Here is a 15,064-nt window from a genome sequence, read left to right on the forward strand (position 1 = left end):
TAATCCTCACAACAAACCTATAAAGTAAATCATTATCCCTATTTTACAGATAAAGAAACTAAGGCACAAGAAAGATAATTTGCCCAAAGTTGGGGAGCCAAAATATGAACTCAGGCATTATGGTCCCAGAGTCCACACTCTCACTTATACTGCAAACTTACTCCATTGGGTTTACACCTTGTTTCTCCAAAAAAGCTTTATAAAAATTCATGTTTCCAGGATCAATAGGGCATGTCTTTTAGGCATGTCTTTTAACTCCTCTGAAACAGCTGATTGTCACCCAGGAGACCATGAAATCCATGAATGGGACAGAACAGTAATTAGTACTAAGATGGGAGTGGGTAGGATAATCAGAATACTCCAGAACAGCAGGTACCTGCTGGGAGGAGGCTGCCATCCACTGTCAGAGCCCAAATGCTCAGGGAGATTTGGAATGGCTAGGGTGACTCTTGTAGGCAATTTTACCAGTTTTCCAGCTTGGCAATGGACAAAGAAGGGTGAGAAAAATTCTCTAACACTTTGGAAGGGATCAAAGACACAGAGTGGCTTCCCTTCAGAGAAAGCAGCCCATTCCTTCAGATTTGGCAGAGGTTGCTGGTAACCAGGAGCTTGGCTTATCTGTGAGTCATCTACTGGAACCACCAGCTTGTATTTATATCTACACCAAAGGACGCTAGCCTGGCAGTCTTTGTCATCACTAGAACATCTGAGAAGGAACAACTCCTGCTCTATTCCCTTGGCAGTGAGCTGAGCAATGATACTGCTAAAACTGGTGCCAAAGCATTGTGTCCATCCTCCTCCCACCACCTCCACCTCCACCCTTCAACCCTGATACTTGCCTTCACGCTCACCAACTTTTTTCCTCTATTTTTTCCTCCTTCTAAATCCAAGTTCATCCAATAAACCTTTATTACATGACCCTTAACATGGTTGGCCTAATTCTAGGTGTTGTGGGGCATGTAGAAAGAGAAGAGCTGTGGCAGAGCCATGAGGGTACACTCACTCCCAGCTTGAGGCCAGAGGAAAAACAGAAATATACTAAAGGAACAGGAAAAGAGTCAGGTTAGGGACAGATCAAGGAGCCAAAAAAGGATGATGCTCTATTACATTTGGAAAACAAGACTTTAACCTAAAAGTGTGAATGCTTTTTTATATAGCTTAATGTATCTCTGAGGGTGAGAACCTATTGGTTACCTTCTAATTGGGTTTTCTGCCAAAGAACCTCTCCATATAAATAATGTTGATGTTATTGGTTTTGTAGGGCGGGGAGGGAGGTATTTTTTAGCTAGTTTCCTAAACAAGATTACAGGGAAATAATTTTTAGACCTTATTAGTAGTAAAATCATTCATAATATTCTCATACTGTCTTTTTAATGTTGGCTATTATGCAATTTTTAATATTTTCTAAAATATATATTGTTTTCTTTACGACAAGAACAATATTTATTGTTTTATCTAGAGGCCTAGAAGCTGGCCAACAATGTCTGGGTCCATTCTTCATCACTGGAGGATGGCACAGAGAGAAATATCATAATCTGCTAGAGACATTGTGCCCACTGCCTTTCATTTAGCTTCTTCCCTAAGATAGTAAGGTTTCCAGAAGCAAAAAGGCCCTACCTTTTTCTCATAAACACTCCATGTAATAAAGGTGCTACACCAAGGTGGTGGGGGAGGCCTTGGCCAGCCTTCAGGGAGCTTGCCTAAGGAAGCCAGAGAGAAAAATCAGCAGAATTACAACGGCCCCACTGTGGGTGCCAGTGGGGTGGTTCAGTCACTTTCCAGAAGTCCATTAGCCCAGACTTTTCCACTGAAGAAAGGAAAAGAGGGTGAGGTAGTGGATAGGGGCCCTATTTGCAGGCCATATCAGGCTTTTCTCTTTTTGCCATTTCCTCTGGCTGATTTAACCAGATGGCAGAGGCTGCTTGAGTGCTATTCCAGATTTAGGAAAAACTGAATGTTCAGAGTATGAAAGGCCTTCTTTTATCTCCCCAGTAGATACCAGGCAGGCTGAACAGACTGCTCTGTGTTTGCTAGGAAGTAACAGGAAAGAGGCATGACCATCACCTGTTATCTTAAACTCAAGGTTGCTGTGCTCCTAAGCTAAGGAGAGAGTGAAGACGTTTCAATGTGTTAAGGACAGAGTACAGGGCTTCTACAGTGTGACCTTATCACACAATGAAATACCATAAAGCTAATGAGACCACTCCACATGAGCTGACAAGGAGCAAACATCCAAGATTAATTGTTTAAATGTGATACAGCATGTATAACGTGTGCAGTATTCAGTCATTTGTGTGAGAGAAAGAAAGAAAAGCTTTCAGAGATTAGCTCTGGAAGGATAAGCAAACTGACAACATTGGTGGCCTCTGGGCAGGAAACTGGGGGATGTGGAATGGGGGTGGATAAAAAGACTCTTTCCCATGAATACTCTTTTGTAACTTTTAAATTCTGTACTATATAAAACTCGCGTATTTTCTTTCCCCATATATTTTTTGAGCTAAACTGAATATTTAATATATTTTGTAGGAATAGAAGGAATGCAACAAGGATTAGAATTTCCCCTACTTCCCTGGCTTCACCATCTTCCTCAGAACAATAAACAGTTATTACTACTCTGCAGATAAGCTGCTCCACTGTGTTGGGCAGTGATTATAACTTTGTTTCAAGTCATTATCTCCAAAAACTCCCTTTCATTTCACTGCACAGTCTCACTGCACTGTTTCACAGTAAAAATGTACTCTGCTCAGATCTGAAGAGCTGTACAAAAGCCAGAGGCCCAAGGATGTTTAGGTAACAATTTAGTAACAATGTCTACTGGCACAAACCTTCTATTCATTTATATTATTAAAGCTATAATAATAGAAATGAAAGCTATTTTAATGAAAAAGGAACTCAGGAATGAGATCATTAAATATAACTAAATATACTTTAAATATAAATACCATGTACTTCCTGATTAGTATCAGGTAAATAGCTAAACTATCTGTCCTGAATTTTGGTCTAAGAAGAAAAGGTCAGAGACAATTACAAAAAAGGTACTTCAGATTATCAAGTCCATTTTGAAAACAGTGAGGTCCTCTGGGACAATCACTTTAGTCTTTCTTTTTATCAGAGATTTCTGTTGGTCCTTTTGTTGGTAATCCATTTATGTCTGCACCTTGATAGCCTATTTTGCCTTTGCTTTTATCACTGGATTCTCGTATAGCTTTTCTAGGCCACCTACAACCAAGGAAGGGGGAAATCCGAGGGTATATGTATGGCTCCAGGAATTTTTTGTAGACCCAGAGCAGAATTGGAATGATACAAGGAATGTACACCACTGTCCCAGACTTGAGCTCCCGAACAGAGACCGCCAAGCCTAAAAAGAAATGTCCGCCCACATGTATTTTTAAAGTCTACATACACACATGTGCAAACACATATATTCAAAAGGGGATCACATGCACAAGACGAAATACTTCTCAGTCAGTCCCTTCTAACTCCCTTTCTAGAAGCAGAACTCCATGTCCTACTCCAGCACTATCCATTCTGCTTCCCACCCACCTCTACCTGTGATCGCCCACAGTAACCCAATTTCTCCTCTCTACCTCACACCATCCTCCTCAGCCTCCCATCTGACCACATGAGAGTATTACTCATTCCGGATCTCCTCGGCATTTTAAAATACATTCTATGTTGTATTCTCAGAACTCTCCAGAACTAATCAACTAATTCCAGCTGAAGTTACACCTCCCAGATACATCTGCATATTAACACTGAGTTTCAGTGAGAGAGCAACTGATTTTAGGACAAATTAAGCAGAATCTTGGTGGTGAAAGGAGCACTAGGTTTGAGGGCCAAGATTCCTCGGTCTCATTCAGGCTACGTGACTTGGGGCAAATCGCTTTACCTCTTTGGGTCTCAACTTCTTTAACTTATAAAGAAAGAAGCTATAACATATGGTCTCCAGATCTAACTTCCTATGAAATGCCACCATACAATGCTGCATCTCTGATTTCCATCCCCTCTGAATCTGATGTGTACTGGGTGTGAACAGCATCATCCAGACGTCTAATGCGAGCCATATGTATAATTTTAAACATTCCAGCAGCCTCACAAAAAAGTAAAAAGGAACAGGTGAAATTAATTTTAATAATAGATTTTATTTAACCCAGTATGTCCAAAACATTATCATTTCAACATGCAATCAATATAAAAATTGAGTTTCCATTCTTTTTTTTTAGTACTAAGTCTTAGAAATTCAGTGTGTATTGTACATTTACAGAATCTCTCAATTTGGGCAAGTGCTCAAGAGCCACACACGGCTAACGGCTACCATATTAGACAGCACAGGTATAAGTCTAAGAAAAAAGCCCTCCCTTCATTTCTGACCTCGTTAAGCCCAGAGCTGAAAACTGATATGAGTGCCAGTCTGCATCCTGAGAAAAGGTCAAAGTCATTGGGGCAGTTTTAGTCTGAGTTCCCTGTCTGACTAAGAAGGTAGCTGAGCTGGTTACCAGACAACACTGCAGAGTTTAGAACAAACAAAACAGAGAACCTAGAGGCCTGCAAGCACAATACTGGGGACCTTAAGGGGAAAGACAGAAAAATGAGTTGGGTGTAGCCAAACCTTCTTTATAGTCAAGGTTTTCACAATACAAGCCCCACACACTCACCAAAAACACAAAGACCTCTTGTAATGTCAGTTATATCAATTCATTCCTTTAAATACCTTTGAACACCTAACTCTCAGGCACTCGGCTGGGCAAAGGAGATACATACAGTTAGCCCTCAGAAGAGCTCTGACCTGGGCAGAATAACATGCTAAACACTTCATAAGTAGGATCTCATTATCTCCAAAAGTTTCTGTGAGGTAAGAACTCACTTAAGATGAGAACACTGAGGCTGAGAAAGGTTCAATCACTTTCTAACAGTTGCACAACCAGAGACCAAGGATCCAAACCTGACTCTTAAACACTGCAACAAGCCACACTTCCCAGCTTCAAAGAGCTCACGGTTCTTGGAGGCAACAAAAAATTTCACAACCCTAAGGCCATGGGGTCATGACCACAGAAGAGATATGAAATAGGGGCTAAAAGCAGGGGACATTGAGAAGATTACCAGAAGTAATCCTTGTGTATATCTGGAAGGCTGAGGAGCTCACCAGGCAAAAAGAGAGGCTGGACCTTCCAAAGGGAACAGCAGAGGTATGAGGGAACAGCAGAGGTATGAGGGAGCATGCAGTGTTCAGAAAACTTTGACTGGCTGAGCAGCTAGAAAGCAGCATGCATAAGGAACAGAGGCCCCACACGAAAGTGGAGATGTTAGCCAAAACCTATGCAAAAGGGGCTTTAAATTCTATGAAAAAGAATGTGGGTTTTATCCTGTGGGCCATGGGAAGCCTTAAAGAGTTTTATCTAGGGTTTTGAATGGGACCACATTTTCATTTTTAAGAAATCATTCTAAAGAAATCTCAAAGCTTATCTGCCTCCCTTCCCTTCTTCTTCCCAGGGTTCTTACTCTATTAAAAGCCCATATGTAAAGGCATAGATTTGTTTCCTACAAAAACAAATTGTTGGACAACACCCTAGGGACTTAGCCTCCCAAGGACCTTTGAAATTTATTCTACCCATTTTATTGAAGAAAATTTGTTGACTTACAACTCTGGAAAATCTACCAAGGAAAAGCTAACGACACTGTCTATGCTTTTGGCATGAGCACTGAGGTTTCAGAAAGGGGTAGTTTGCTTGGCCTTCAGCTGCAGAAAGCCTGGCCCCTGCTGGAAGCCTTTCACAATCCTGAAAGCATAGTATTTTATATTTATTTGCATGGAAACATGTAAGATTCTTGTGGCCAGTGACAAAAAAACACTGAAACATTTCAGGTGGTAAATTTCTAAGGCTCCATGCCTCCACTCCCTAACAATGAATAAAACTATTTACTGCCTTCAAAACCCATGTCTCCTCTCCACCCAGTCCCCTCTGCCATCCCTTCCAGCTCCCCTGATTACTCAATTCAGCTTATCAGTCTCTGAGGCTGTCCTACTTTTCGAAGCCACATAAACAAAAAAACTTGTGCATTATACAAATAGACTATAATCAGAGCAACAGGACATAGAGAGGGGGAACCAGCAACGGTGCGTACCAAGGAGGCAAAGATACAGGCAGAACCTGGTGAAACAGCCATTGGACAAAGTACAAAAATACTACTGCAGGAGAGCGGGGAGGGGGTTGACAGGAGGGAAAGAGAGTGAAGTGATACTCAGTTTAACAGGGCAGGGCTTGGCCACTGACAACCTGGAAAATTGAGCTGAAGCCCAAGCAGCACCAAGCAAGATCACTTTACCCAGTAAGAATGGAGCAGCCTCACTTTATTTTCAGTAGTCACTTGGGTGGTTCTGAAAGCCATGCTCTGGTCTGAACAGACAGTAGGCCTAAGCGTCTCCAAGTCCATTGCAAAACCATGGGAATGGCATATGATAAACAACAGATCTGTGGAGAGGAGCATAAGAGAAAAAAGAGGCCCTCTCAGATCGCACTCTGTCTAATTAAAGGCCTGCCCCAGGGGGTGATTTTTAGAGGTAAGTTTTTCCAGAAAGTAAAAGGCCAAGGATCACTTCATAGAGATTTTTCTAAACGTCCAACTTCATCAATACCAACCTGAAAATTAACCCCTTGCCTTTGCCAAAAAGATGGAATGTTTCATGGTCTCATTCTCCATCCCCAAACTCTTCCTTTACGAGGGTCCTCTGGGTACAACGGAGGACTGGTCTAGAGGACTTGTGCCCTGTGGCCCATCTTTGTTTCCATATGACCTACCAACACCAGCTAAAGTGGGTGCAAAGGAGAGAGCATTCAGGCAGCAAGACACAGTTCATATGACAGCATTAGCTCTTTGAGAATTAGGCTGGCCCAACTCCTGTAGGGGTCCAGCCAGCAACAGGAAATTGGCTACCATGGATGAGTTACTCTGCCATGGGGAGAAGAGAGGCTGAAGTGAATGAGGAAGGCCACTCAGTCATGGATGGGGAGCTGGTAGAAGGAGGAAAACATGGCCTCCCGGATCCAGTGGAAAATCTGAGCCAGCTTGCAGAGGATGGGCAGTGAAGAAGGAGAAGCTGCAGGGAAAAGAAAAGACTACTGTCAATGTACCTTCCTTCATTTCCCTCCTCTTCACTCAGCCCCACCTCCCACCCCTTTAAAACTCTACCACCTTGGGAGTATGCAGGAGTTTTTGAAGCATATTTTGAAGTTTAATGTTATTTGCTCCGCCTCACCTTCTCCACAATAAAGAATTTCAATTTCTCGAGGACATAGTCTCTGAAATAACCTGTCTTCACCCGGATTACAATGATCTTAAATTTGCTGAGAAAAAGATCCAAATTTATTAGTTTTAATCTTTTGGATATACTAAAAAACTGCTAACAGTGGCTGCCTCTGGGGAGATAAATTTGGGAACTGATTTTTCACTACATTCATTTTTGTACCTTTTAAATTTGAAGCTATGTGACTGTATTACCTATTTTAAGTTAATTATACTGAAATAAAGTAAAATTTACCTCTTTGGCATTAGAGCTGAGTTGGTTTGTTTTTCATTATTTAAATTACTAATTTTTTAACTGAATTTTTTTTTCTTAAAAAGGAAATTTTATTTTTTAAAGAAAGCTACTAACAGACTACCATCTGTATATCCTTTCTACCAAGTTATAATTGCGGCCTATTCATGGGTTCTTTCCCACAGCACCACCGCTGCAATGAGTCAAGACTGACAGAGGTTCAGGACCGTCTGCCAGAGCACTTCTAAAGAAGCTCTGATCAGCCTTGCGAATGGCAAGATCTAATGGTCCCTTGTCATCCGCACTTAGGGGGCCAGGGTTTATAAGAGCCTATTAAGAACTATAAAAATTTTTCTAAATTTTTATCAAATCTCTGGAAGAAATTATAAAGTCAGAGGGCAGTCATGAATGAATACAAAGTATCCTTAACTTACCTGAGGGCTAACTAATGACTCTTTCTTACAGCAAACAGAGCTATTCAGAGGAAATCCCTGCTCAGTATTCAGCAAAGGTGTTAAAAGGACAACTCTGAGCTATACAAAAAAAGCTCACTAAATAAGAGAAAGGAAAAATGGGGAAGACTAAAATCTAAAGATTAAATCGAGATCTTGCAGTTTTAAAAACAAATTGTGTGACCCTGGGCTAGTCACTTTTCTCTGTGGTTCTCAGGCTTCCCAACCAGAAAAGAAAGAAAAAGAAAATAAAGAGACTAGAATAAGAGCTTCCAGCTTTCCTTTCAGTTTTGAAAATTATATAATTCTACTCTAAGTTTAAATTCACAAGTAGAGATTAGATGATAATTTACATAGAGTAACACACAAAAACAATATAAAAGAATGAGCCCCTATCCTTTGGCCCAGTGCTTACAGTCTGAGAAATTAATCCTCAGGAAATAATCGGGGCTGCTCCCAAATAGCATTTAGGGAGCTCATGTGTGCTTCACAGCACTGCAGAAAATAGAATGAGAAATAATCAGAATGTTCAGCAATGGGAGTTCGCTGAAATAAATTATGGGAAGTTTCTATAAAATGGAGTATTATTTAGGCATTAAAGCCATGTTCTGAAGAATAAGACATGCAAAATTATATCCATGTATCTCCATATTTAGAAAAAGGCTGAAAGCATAACCATTATAATAGCAGACTTACAGGTGATTTGTTTTCTTCCTAGGAATAAATACTTATTCCTATTTTCCACATTTTCTGAAATGTTTATCTATTTTACTTATAATTTAATGTTTTAAATCAACACAATTTTTTAGACATTATGATGAAGATTTTTTTTTTTTAACTCTTGAGTTTCTATTCAGAGTTCATCGCTGGATAAAGTAGGTGACAATAACTCTCAATTCAAGGGTCAGCAGGGTAGAGTGGTTTTCCTCCAGACTGCTCTCATGGACTCCAGAACTAGTCTCTCCTGTGTGGGGTGGGGCCAGCTCTCGCTCACATACAGCAATCCCCCACTGTAGAAGAGACTCAGGGAGAAATGGCACAGGAGGTACCTCTATCCCCAAGAGGGCTCCCGCCTGCCCATCCCTTGTCAACTGCCCCTTCCCCAGGAAGGGCCGGAGGAAAGGCAGGATTCATCACTCACCTGGATCAAACCTCACCACCAAGAGGCAGAGGATCAAGGCAGCCAGGAGGCTCTTTCTGAAGGGCAGGGCAAAGAAGTGGCTCACTGTGGAGTCCCAAAGTCGGCGAAGCAACATCAGTAGTGACAGAAACTTGTTGGAGAAGGAGCCTGGTCAGGGAGACAGAGAGTAACTGCAGGGTAAGTCATGAGAATCAGCTTCCTAACTCTGAGCTTTGAGCTTGATTATAAGAGTTGACCAAAAGGTAACAAGACTGGTTTACTCACATAATCCACAAAATGATTCTAAATGAAATTCCAAAAGCTTCGAAAATGTTTTAATGACAGACTATATCAATAGAATATCACCTCCTTAAGAGAAGACTTTGATAGGTAAATATGGCATATTTGGTGCTTTTTAAAATCGTCTTATTATTTTATAGCATTATTTATATTTTGGCTTAAGATATAGGCACAGAATTACACAGAGCAATGGGTCCCGATTATCATATTAATGCAAGAAAATAAAAGGCACTTAACACATAGTGAAGAATTCAAAAATCTTGGATTATGAATATAAACGTTAACACTACTAACCGAAGAACAAGTGGTGCCCAGTCCTGCTAGAACACCCTGAACATGCCCCTCCTCACTCCTCCCCAGGGAGTGGAGGGGCAGAGGGCCTGGGTAGGAGCAGGTAATCTCTGCAGCCAAGAAGCCTGTTTGCAAAGAAGCAATCCTATCTCAGCAGTGTGTATGCTTTTTAGCATACACACACAGAAAAAAAAAACATTTAGGAAAACAGGGTTAGTCTCTTAATAGCTGAAGGGCTTTCATGTGTGTGGGGAGGTGGCGGGGGGGGCGCGGAATTTGGCCTATTCTACATTACCAAGAGAAAAAACAAAGATCAGTAGGTTAAAAACTACCAGGAGAAAAACTTAAATTCAACATAAAGAACAACTTTCCTATAGAACTGCCCAATAATGGAATGAGCTGCTTTAGGAGATAGCAAATTTTCTGCCCTTGGAAGTATTCATGTATAGTCCAGAAGATCACTAGAGGAAAAGCAGATGAAAAGGATCAAGGACCAGGGAAAGGGTCTGGAGTAGAGGAACCTTTAAAGTCCCTTTGTAACAAATCAACACCCACACTCACACCACCCCTGTGCAGGTTCCTGTTGAATGATGCTAGCCAAGTACACAGTGTTGGGTCTTAAAGTAGTCTCTCTACAGAAGCCAGTTCATAAAACTGCAGTCTAATGGGAAGAGGTGGGCTGCCCCTAAAGGAGTGAACATCAATCACCGAAGAAGAAGACACCCAAGTGGTCGAATAAAGGCAGACAGACTTGGCAGGGGGCGCTCAAACTGAAGATAAGCAATTTTTATCTTGTAAGTCAAGTTACCAAGTTACTGTATTAATTTCTTATTATCCCTTGGCTATCCCCAGGAATACCTCAGCTGTGTCTATATTTGGGCCAGCACTGAAAGAAGGAATAACATCCCACCCAGGCCAGCATGGTAGAGGCAAGAGATCTAATGTGAGGACCCCAAGGAGAAGGTGGCTCTCAGAAGACAAGGTTTTGACACCCAGCAACACCTCCCCATATGAAGATTCCCCTTCCACTGACAACTCCAAAAGGTTTGGGCTTTTTAAGCAACTCAACAGGTTTCCTATTGTGATTTGGGAGTTAACTCATACAAAGAATTGCTCCCAAGCTCCCCAGGAATGTCATGTTGGACCCCAAGGTCCAAGGGAAAGCCCACAGAAGGGATAACCACAGAAGAGAGGCCACAGAAGGATAACATCCTACCTTCCTGGTTTAGCTTCTGGTTCTCCTCAGAGTGAGAATGTTCGTGTTTCTGCTGTTGCCTTGCTGTGCTAATGGCCTGGAGCGCATCCAGCCGCTGTTCCTCACTGAAGGCTGCAGGGCCCACCACTAGCTTCTCAGCCTCCGACAAGTAACCCAGAGGCAGCAGCACTCGATGCAGGTGAAGTTCTGCCAAGGTTCTGTATTCTGGAAGGCCCAGATTGTCTGGGTCTTGGAGCCAGACATTGGCCGCTTCCAGCATGGCTCCAGGCTCTTGCATTTTGCTGTATAAAAGAACACTGCAGCCCAAAATAATCCAATCCCAAAAAAAGAACAGTCAGTGTTCCACAGTTGGCTTGTCTCTCAAAACCACTATACTCTCCTATCAAACTCCTCCCCTGGGTCCTCCAGCCCTTCTATGGGATGCTGACACTGATAAAGAATTAGGAATTCCTAGGAAGTAGCAAGAAGCTCTCTCAGCTCTGACACACACCAATCATCCCTCTTCACATCTATTCCCAGTGTCTTCTTTCTTCCTCTTTTACCCTAACCCACTCCTAAATTCCTCCTCCTTCCTCATCTTTACGTACTATGTTTTGAGGTCTGGAGAAGAAAAAAAAAAGAACAGGGAAAGAATTAGATTGGAGAGAAATAGTACTAGAGAAGGGGAAAAGAAGATATTAGGCACCAATTCAAGAGAGGACACGAAAATCCTCATTTCTGATCTGATCTACTGAGTCAGAAACAAGGACCTACCACAACTCCAGGACTTTGGGGGGCAGCTTTTCAGGGATCTGGTAATATTGAAGAACCCAGGACAAGACTTCCCGCCACCGATCCATTTCTGCCAGGGCCTGGATCCCCACAACACATAGGGAGCATTTCACCTCCGAGGAGCTGTAGCAGAAAAATCAATTCAGATTTAGAAGTGGTCCTCCGCCATTTCCATTCACACCTGCACTCTGGGACTGTTGTTCCTTAGCTCCCAATTCAGTAGCTATCACCTCCATCTTCCCTATTAGTATTCAAGTGGGCCTCACATTACAATTGGTCTCATGGGCCCCAACACAGAGAAAACTGCCCACTCTCCTAAAAATTTAAAGTTCCTGTAAACCTCTTAGAGGAAAATCAACTATTGCCCAACATCTTCGTATCCAGGTGAACTCAGGTTTAAATGAACAAGAAGGGGAAAAGTACAACATGCAGAACAGGTGTGTGGGTAGAAAGAGAGCTGGAGCTAAGAGCTTGCCTAGGGAAGAAATGGGCATGTAGATATAGGAATGCCACGCCTGGCTTTTTAACACCACCTAATGAAGTACCTCCAGGCACCCAGAATCACAGCCTTCCTCATTTACTGCAAATCCCCACGCAATCCCCTAAAAACACAACTAGGCTCCCTAGTTTATTCTCTGGGGTCAGCTTTGATAACTCTACCCACCACCTTCCTAGTGTGACCTAATTCAACTTTATAACACAAAAATGATACCCTTAATTTCCAGAAGAGGCTAGCAGCATTAGAAATAGTAATGGAGGACCAAGGTTTTCTCTAGATTCTTTAATCCGTCCTTCAACAGGACCAGAACCCCATTCCCATTCATCAGCCAAGATCAAAAGTGTACCTAGGAAAAGGCTTCCACCGCCTGCTTACTGAAATAGTTTAACACTTAACACATTCTATTTTCCCATCATGCCATTCCATACTGGAACAAGGCGCAAAGAACGGCTATGGGTTCCTACCAAACTCTGTTAAACGACTTGACCACTTCTTCCTCATGGTTCATTCAGTGCCTGTTTTTCTCGGCTGCAGAACGAGCACACCGGACACTCAGAAACCATAAGGAAAGCAAGGGGTAAAGCTCACTGCGAGCAACCAGAGAATGACAGAACTGCTGAGATCTTGAGTCCTTCCCCAAGATCACCAGGGAATGAACCAAGCTAGCCCAGCACGTACGTGCCCGTAGGCTCGTCCGCCAGGGCCCCGTTGGCCAGGCTCTGCCAGGCTCGCTCGCAGGTCTGCAGCGCCGCTGGAAAGTCCAGGTGCACCACCAAGAGGTCGGCCGCCTCCTCCAGCAGAACCACGGCCGGTGACGGGGCTGGGACGATGCGAACTGGTTCGCTGCTCCTCAGGGGACCCCCCACGCCCTTGAGGGGGGCTGCAGATGTCGAGAGGTCACTCTTCATGACCAGCCTGGGCTGTGGGCCTGTCTCCTCTCTAAGACGTCCAAGTGGCCGCTTTTCCGGGGGCTCCAAGATAATCCGACTGGGCCTGGGAAAAGAGGGAGAGTCCTCACAGACTTGCCCACAACCCCTCCCCAGGCCGAGTCCTGAGGAAAAGGAGCTATATCTAAGGTCAAGGCTGGGCTCGCTTGGCACCTGGGGAACGAGTTACACCCCGGATGTGCTTGAAGTACTGGCCTCCTTTCTCTGGCCTCACGACGTGTACTGATGCCACCTTAGCCCTGAAGAGTGTCGTTCCATGCTACTTTCTAAGAACGGAGGCGCTCACCGTAGGAGTGGAACTGCGTGCACGAACGTCCACCCTGCTCTCGCGACCCTACGGACGCACGGCTTTTGGCGGCGCGCCGGACTCTGGGAGTTATAGTTCCCCTGCTCTTGGCTCAGTGGCCCTCTTGATGCAGATGGGCGGGTCTGGACTACAACCCCCAGCATGGCGCGCACCGGAAACTGGCACGTCCCGGGAGAAAACACAGTCACGCCCGCTTCCATGTCGCGGAATATCACAGCCAAGGGTGTGTTGTGTTGAGGCGGTCCCGCCACTAACCAGCTCTAGCAGAGGCCGGACAGAGGAAATTCTAGTAAAGTGGTGGAGCTGCATGCCTGCTTCCGATTCTGAGCTTCTGCAAGATATGAATTAGGAGGGCAGACCTGGAAAGGCACTGAAAGGAAACGTGATAGCTGGTCGCTTTTCCTGAGTATGCTCTGCCTTCCCAGTCCCAGCTTACATTTGTCCAATACTTATAGGCCCGGCACTGTGCTAAACGCTTTGCAAGCAATCTCATTTAGTTCTTGTCTCAGCCCTGGGTGTTAAGAACCTTAACTGTTTTCCGCATTTTGCAGGAGATGAAATTAGACCTTATTTAAATAATTTGCTCAAGTCACACAACTGTTAAATCGCATAAACGAAATCAAGGCTCTTTTGGTTCAACGGCATATATTTAAGCACTATTCTGTCATGCAGGATGAGACTAAATCTATGCTTTAGATTTACAATCACAAGCAAATTACATAAGTTTATTGAGCCTTTATTGTATCACATAAAATAGAGATACAGTGTGTAATGCAATATACACTAAAGTTCCAGAACAGAGTAAATATTCAATAAGTTATAGCTATAAAAATAATAATTTTACACCGATACATAAATTACATTTATTATTCTGTGTCGCACCCAGGCTTTGCCAAACCTCCCAACTTTATAATAAGCTCTCTCAGTTTTAATAATCCCCAGTTCCCTACATTTTGAACTCTCTCCAAAGCTCCTCTAGAATTGTTTACTCCCCTAGTGAGTAGACTTGCCAGACACAGGGTAAATGCCTGCTCACATCACACATCCCCTTACCTTGTCAGCAGGTTTAGGCACAGCCATCTGCTGGGCTTGCAGCTCCCTGTAGAAAGTCCTCATGGAAAGTCGAGGCAGAAACATCAAATCAGACTCTAAGGAAAGAGAAGTATGGACCCTATAATCACATAAGGTGATGAAGTTAGAACATCAGTTATTGCACACATACTTTTTGAACACCTACTAGCGCCAGGCTCTGTTCTAAGCACGGAGGATCCCTCAATGAACAAAAGAGACAAAAATGTCTGCCTTGTGGAACTTACATCCTAGTGAAAGGAAACGGAAAATAAAATAAGCAAGTAAAATATATACAGTAGTATCAGATGACAAGTGCTAAGGAGAAATAAATAGAAAGATTGGGAGTGACGACAGTTGTGGGTATAGGGTTGATATCTACATTTAATTTTGTTTTCTAACTAAATCCAGGGTTGGGGGCATAGCAGAGGGAAAATGTGGCTGTCGTGCTCAAGACTAGCCCCTGTCTGCGGGATCACTATTCATTTTGGAACACTGCCCTGGGAACCAACACATTTCTGTCATTTGTGAGAAGCTTCACCCTAAGTCCCTCTTACTC

The 15,064-nt window shown here is 43.1% G+C and overlaps 1 protein-coding gene across 2 annotated transcripts; it reads right to left on the reverse strand.

Annotated features, from left to right (window-relative positions):
- Positions 1-4,418: 4,418 nt before the first annotated feature.
- On the reverse strand, positions 4,419-13,480 carry PEX26 (peroxisomal biogenesis factor 26). Of its 2 annotated transcripts, none has more exons than XM_011367758.2 (6): positions 13,417-13,480; positions 12,862-13,176; positions 11,667-11,807; positions 10,914-11,209; positions 9,128-9,274; positions 4,419-7,096 (listed from the first exon to the last, which is right to left on the reverse strand). In XM_011367758.2, exons 2-6 carry the CDS (start codon positions 13,089-13,091, stop codon positions 6,993-6,995), a joined length of 918 nt encoding a protein of 305 aa, XP_011366060.1. In that variant the 5' UTR covers positions 13,092-13,176; positions 13,417-13,480; the 3' UTR covers positions 4,419-6,992. The 2 variants fall into 2 exon arrangements, with proteins under 2 accessions (XP_011366060.1, XP_011366059.1); XM_011367757.2 differs by having other exon boundaries at positions 13,284-13,461.
- Positions 13,481-15,064: the final 1,584 nt, after the last annotated feature.

The sequence above is a fragment of the Pteropus vampyrus genome, unplaced genomic scaffold, assembly GCF_000151845.1.
Source record: "Pteropus vampyrus isolate Shadow unplaced genomic scaffold, Pvam_2.0 Scaffold137, whole genome shotgun sequence".
Taxonomy (NCBI): domain Eukaryota; kingdom Metazoa; phylum Chordata; class Mammalia; order Chiroptera; family Pteropodidae; genus Pteropus; species Pteropus vampyrus.

Coding starts and splice junctions, on each gene's coding strand:
- PEX26 (XM_011367758.2), bottom strand. CDS start 13,091: ATGAAGAGTGACCTCTCGACATCTGCAGCCCCCCTCAAGGGCGTGGGG. Junction 11,808..12,861: donor GCGGACGAGCCTACGGGCAC/GTACGTGCTGGG, acceptor TTTCTGCTACAG/CTCCTCGGAGGTGAAATGCT. Junction 7,097..9,127: donor GGTGGTGAGGTTTGATCCAG/GTGAGTGATGAA, acceptor TTTTCCCTGCAG/CTTCTCCTTCTTCACTGCCC.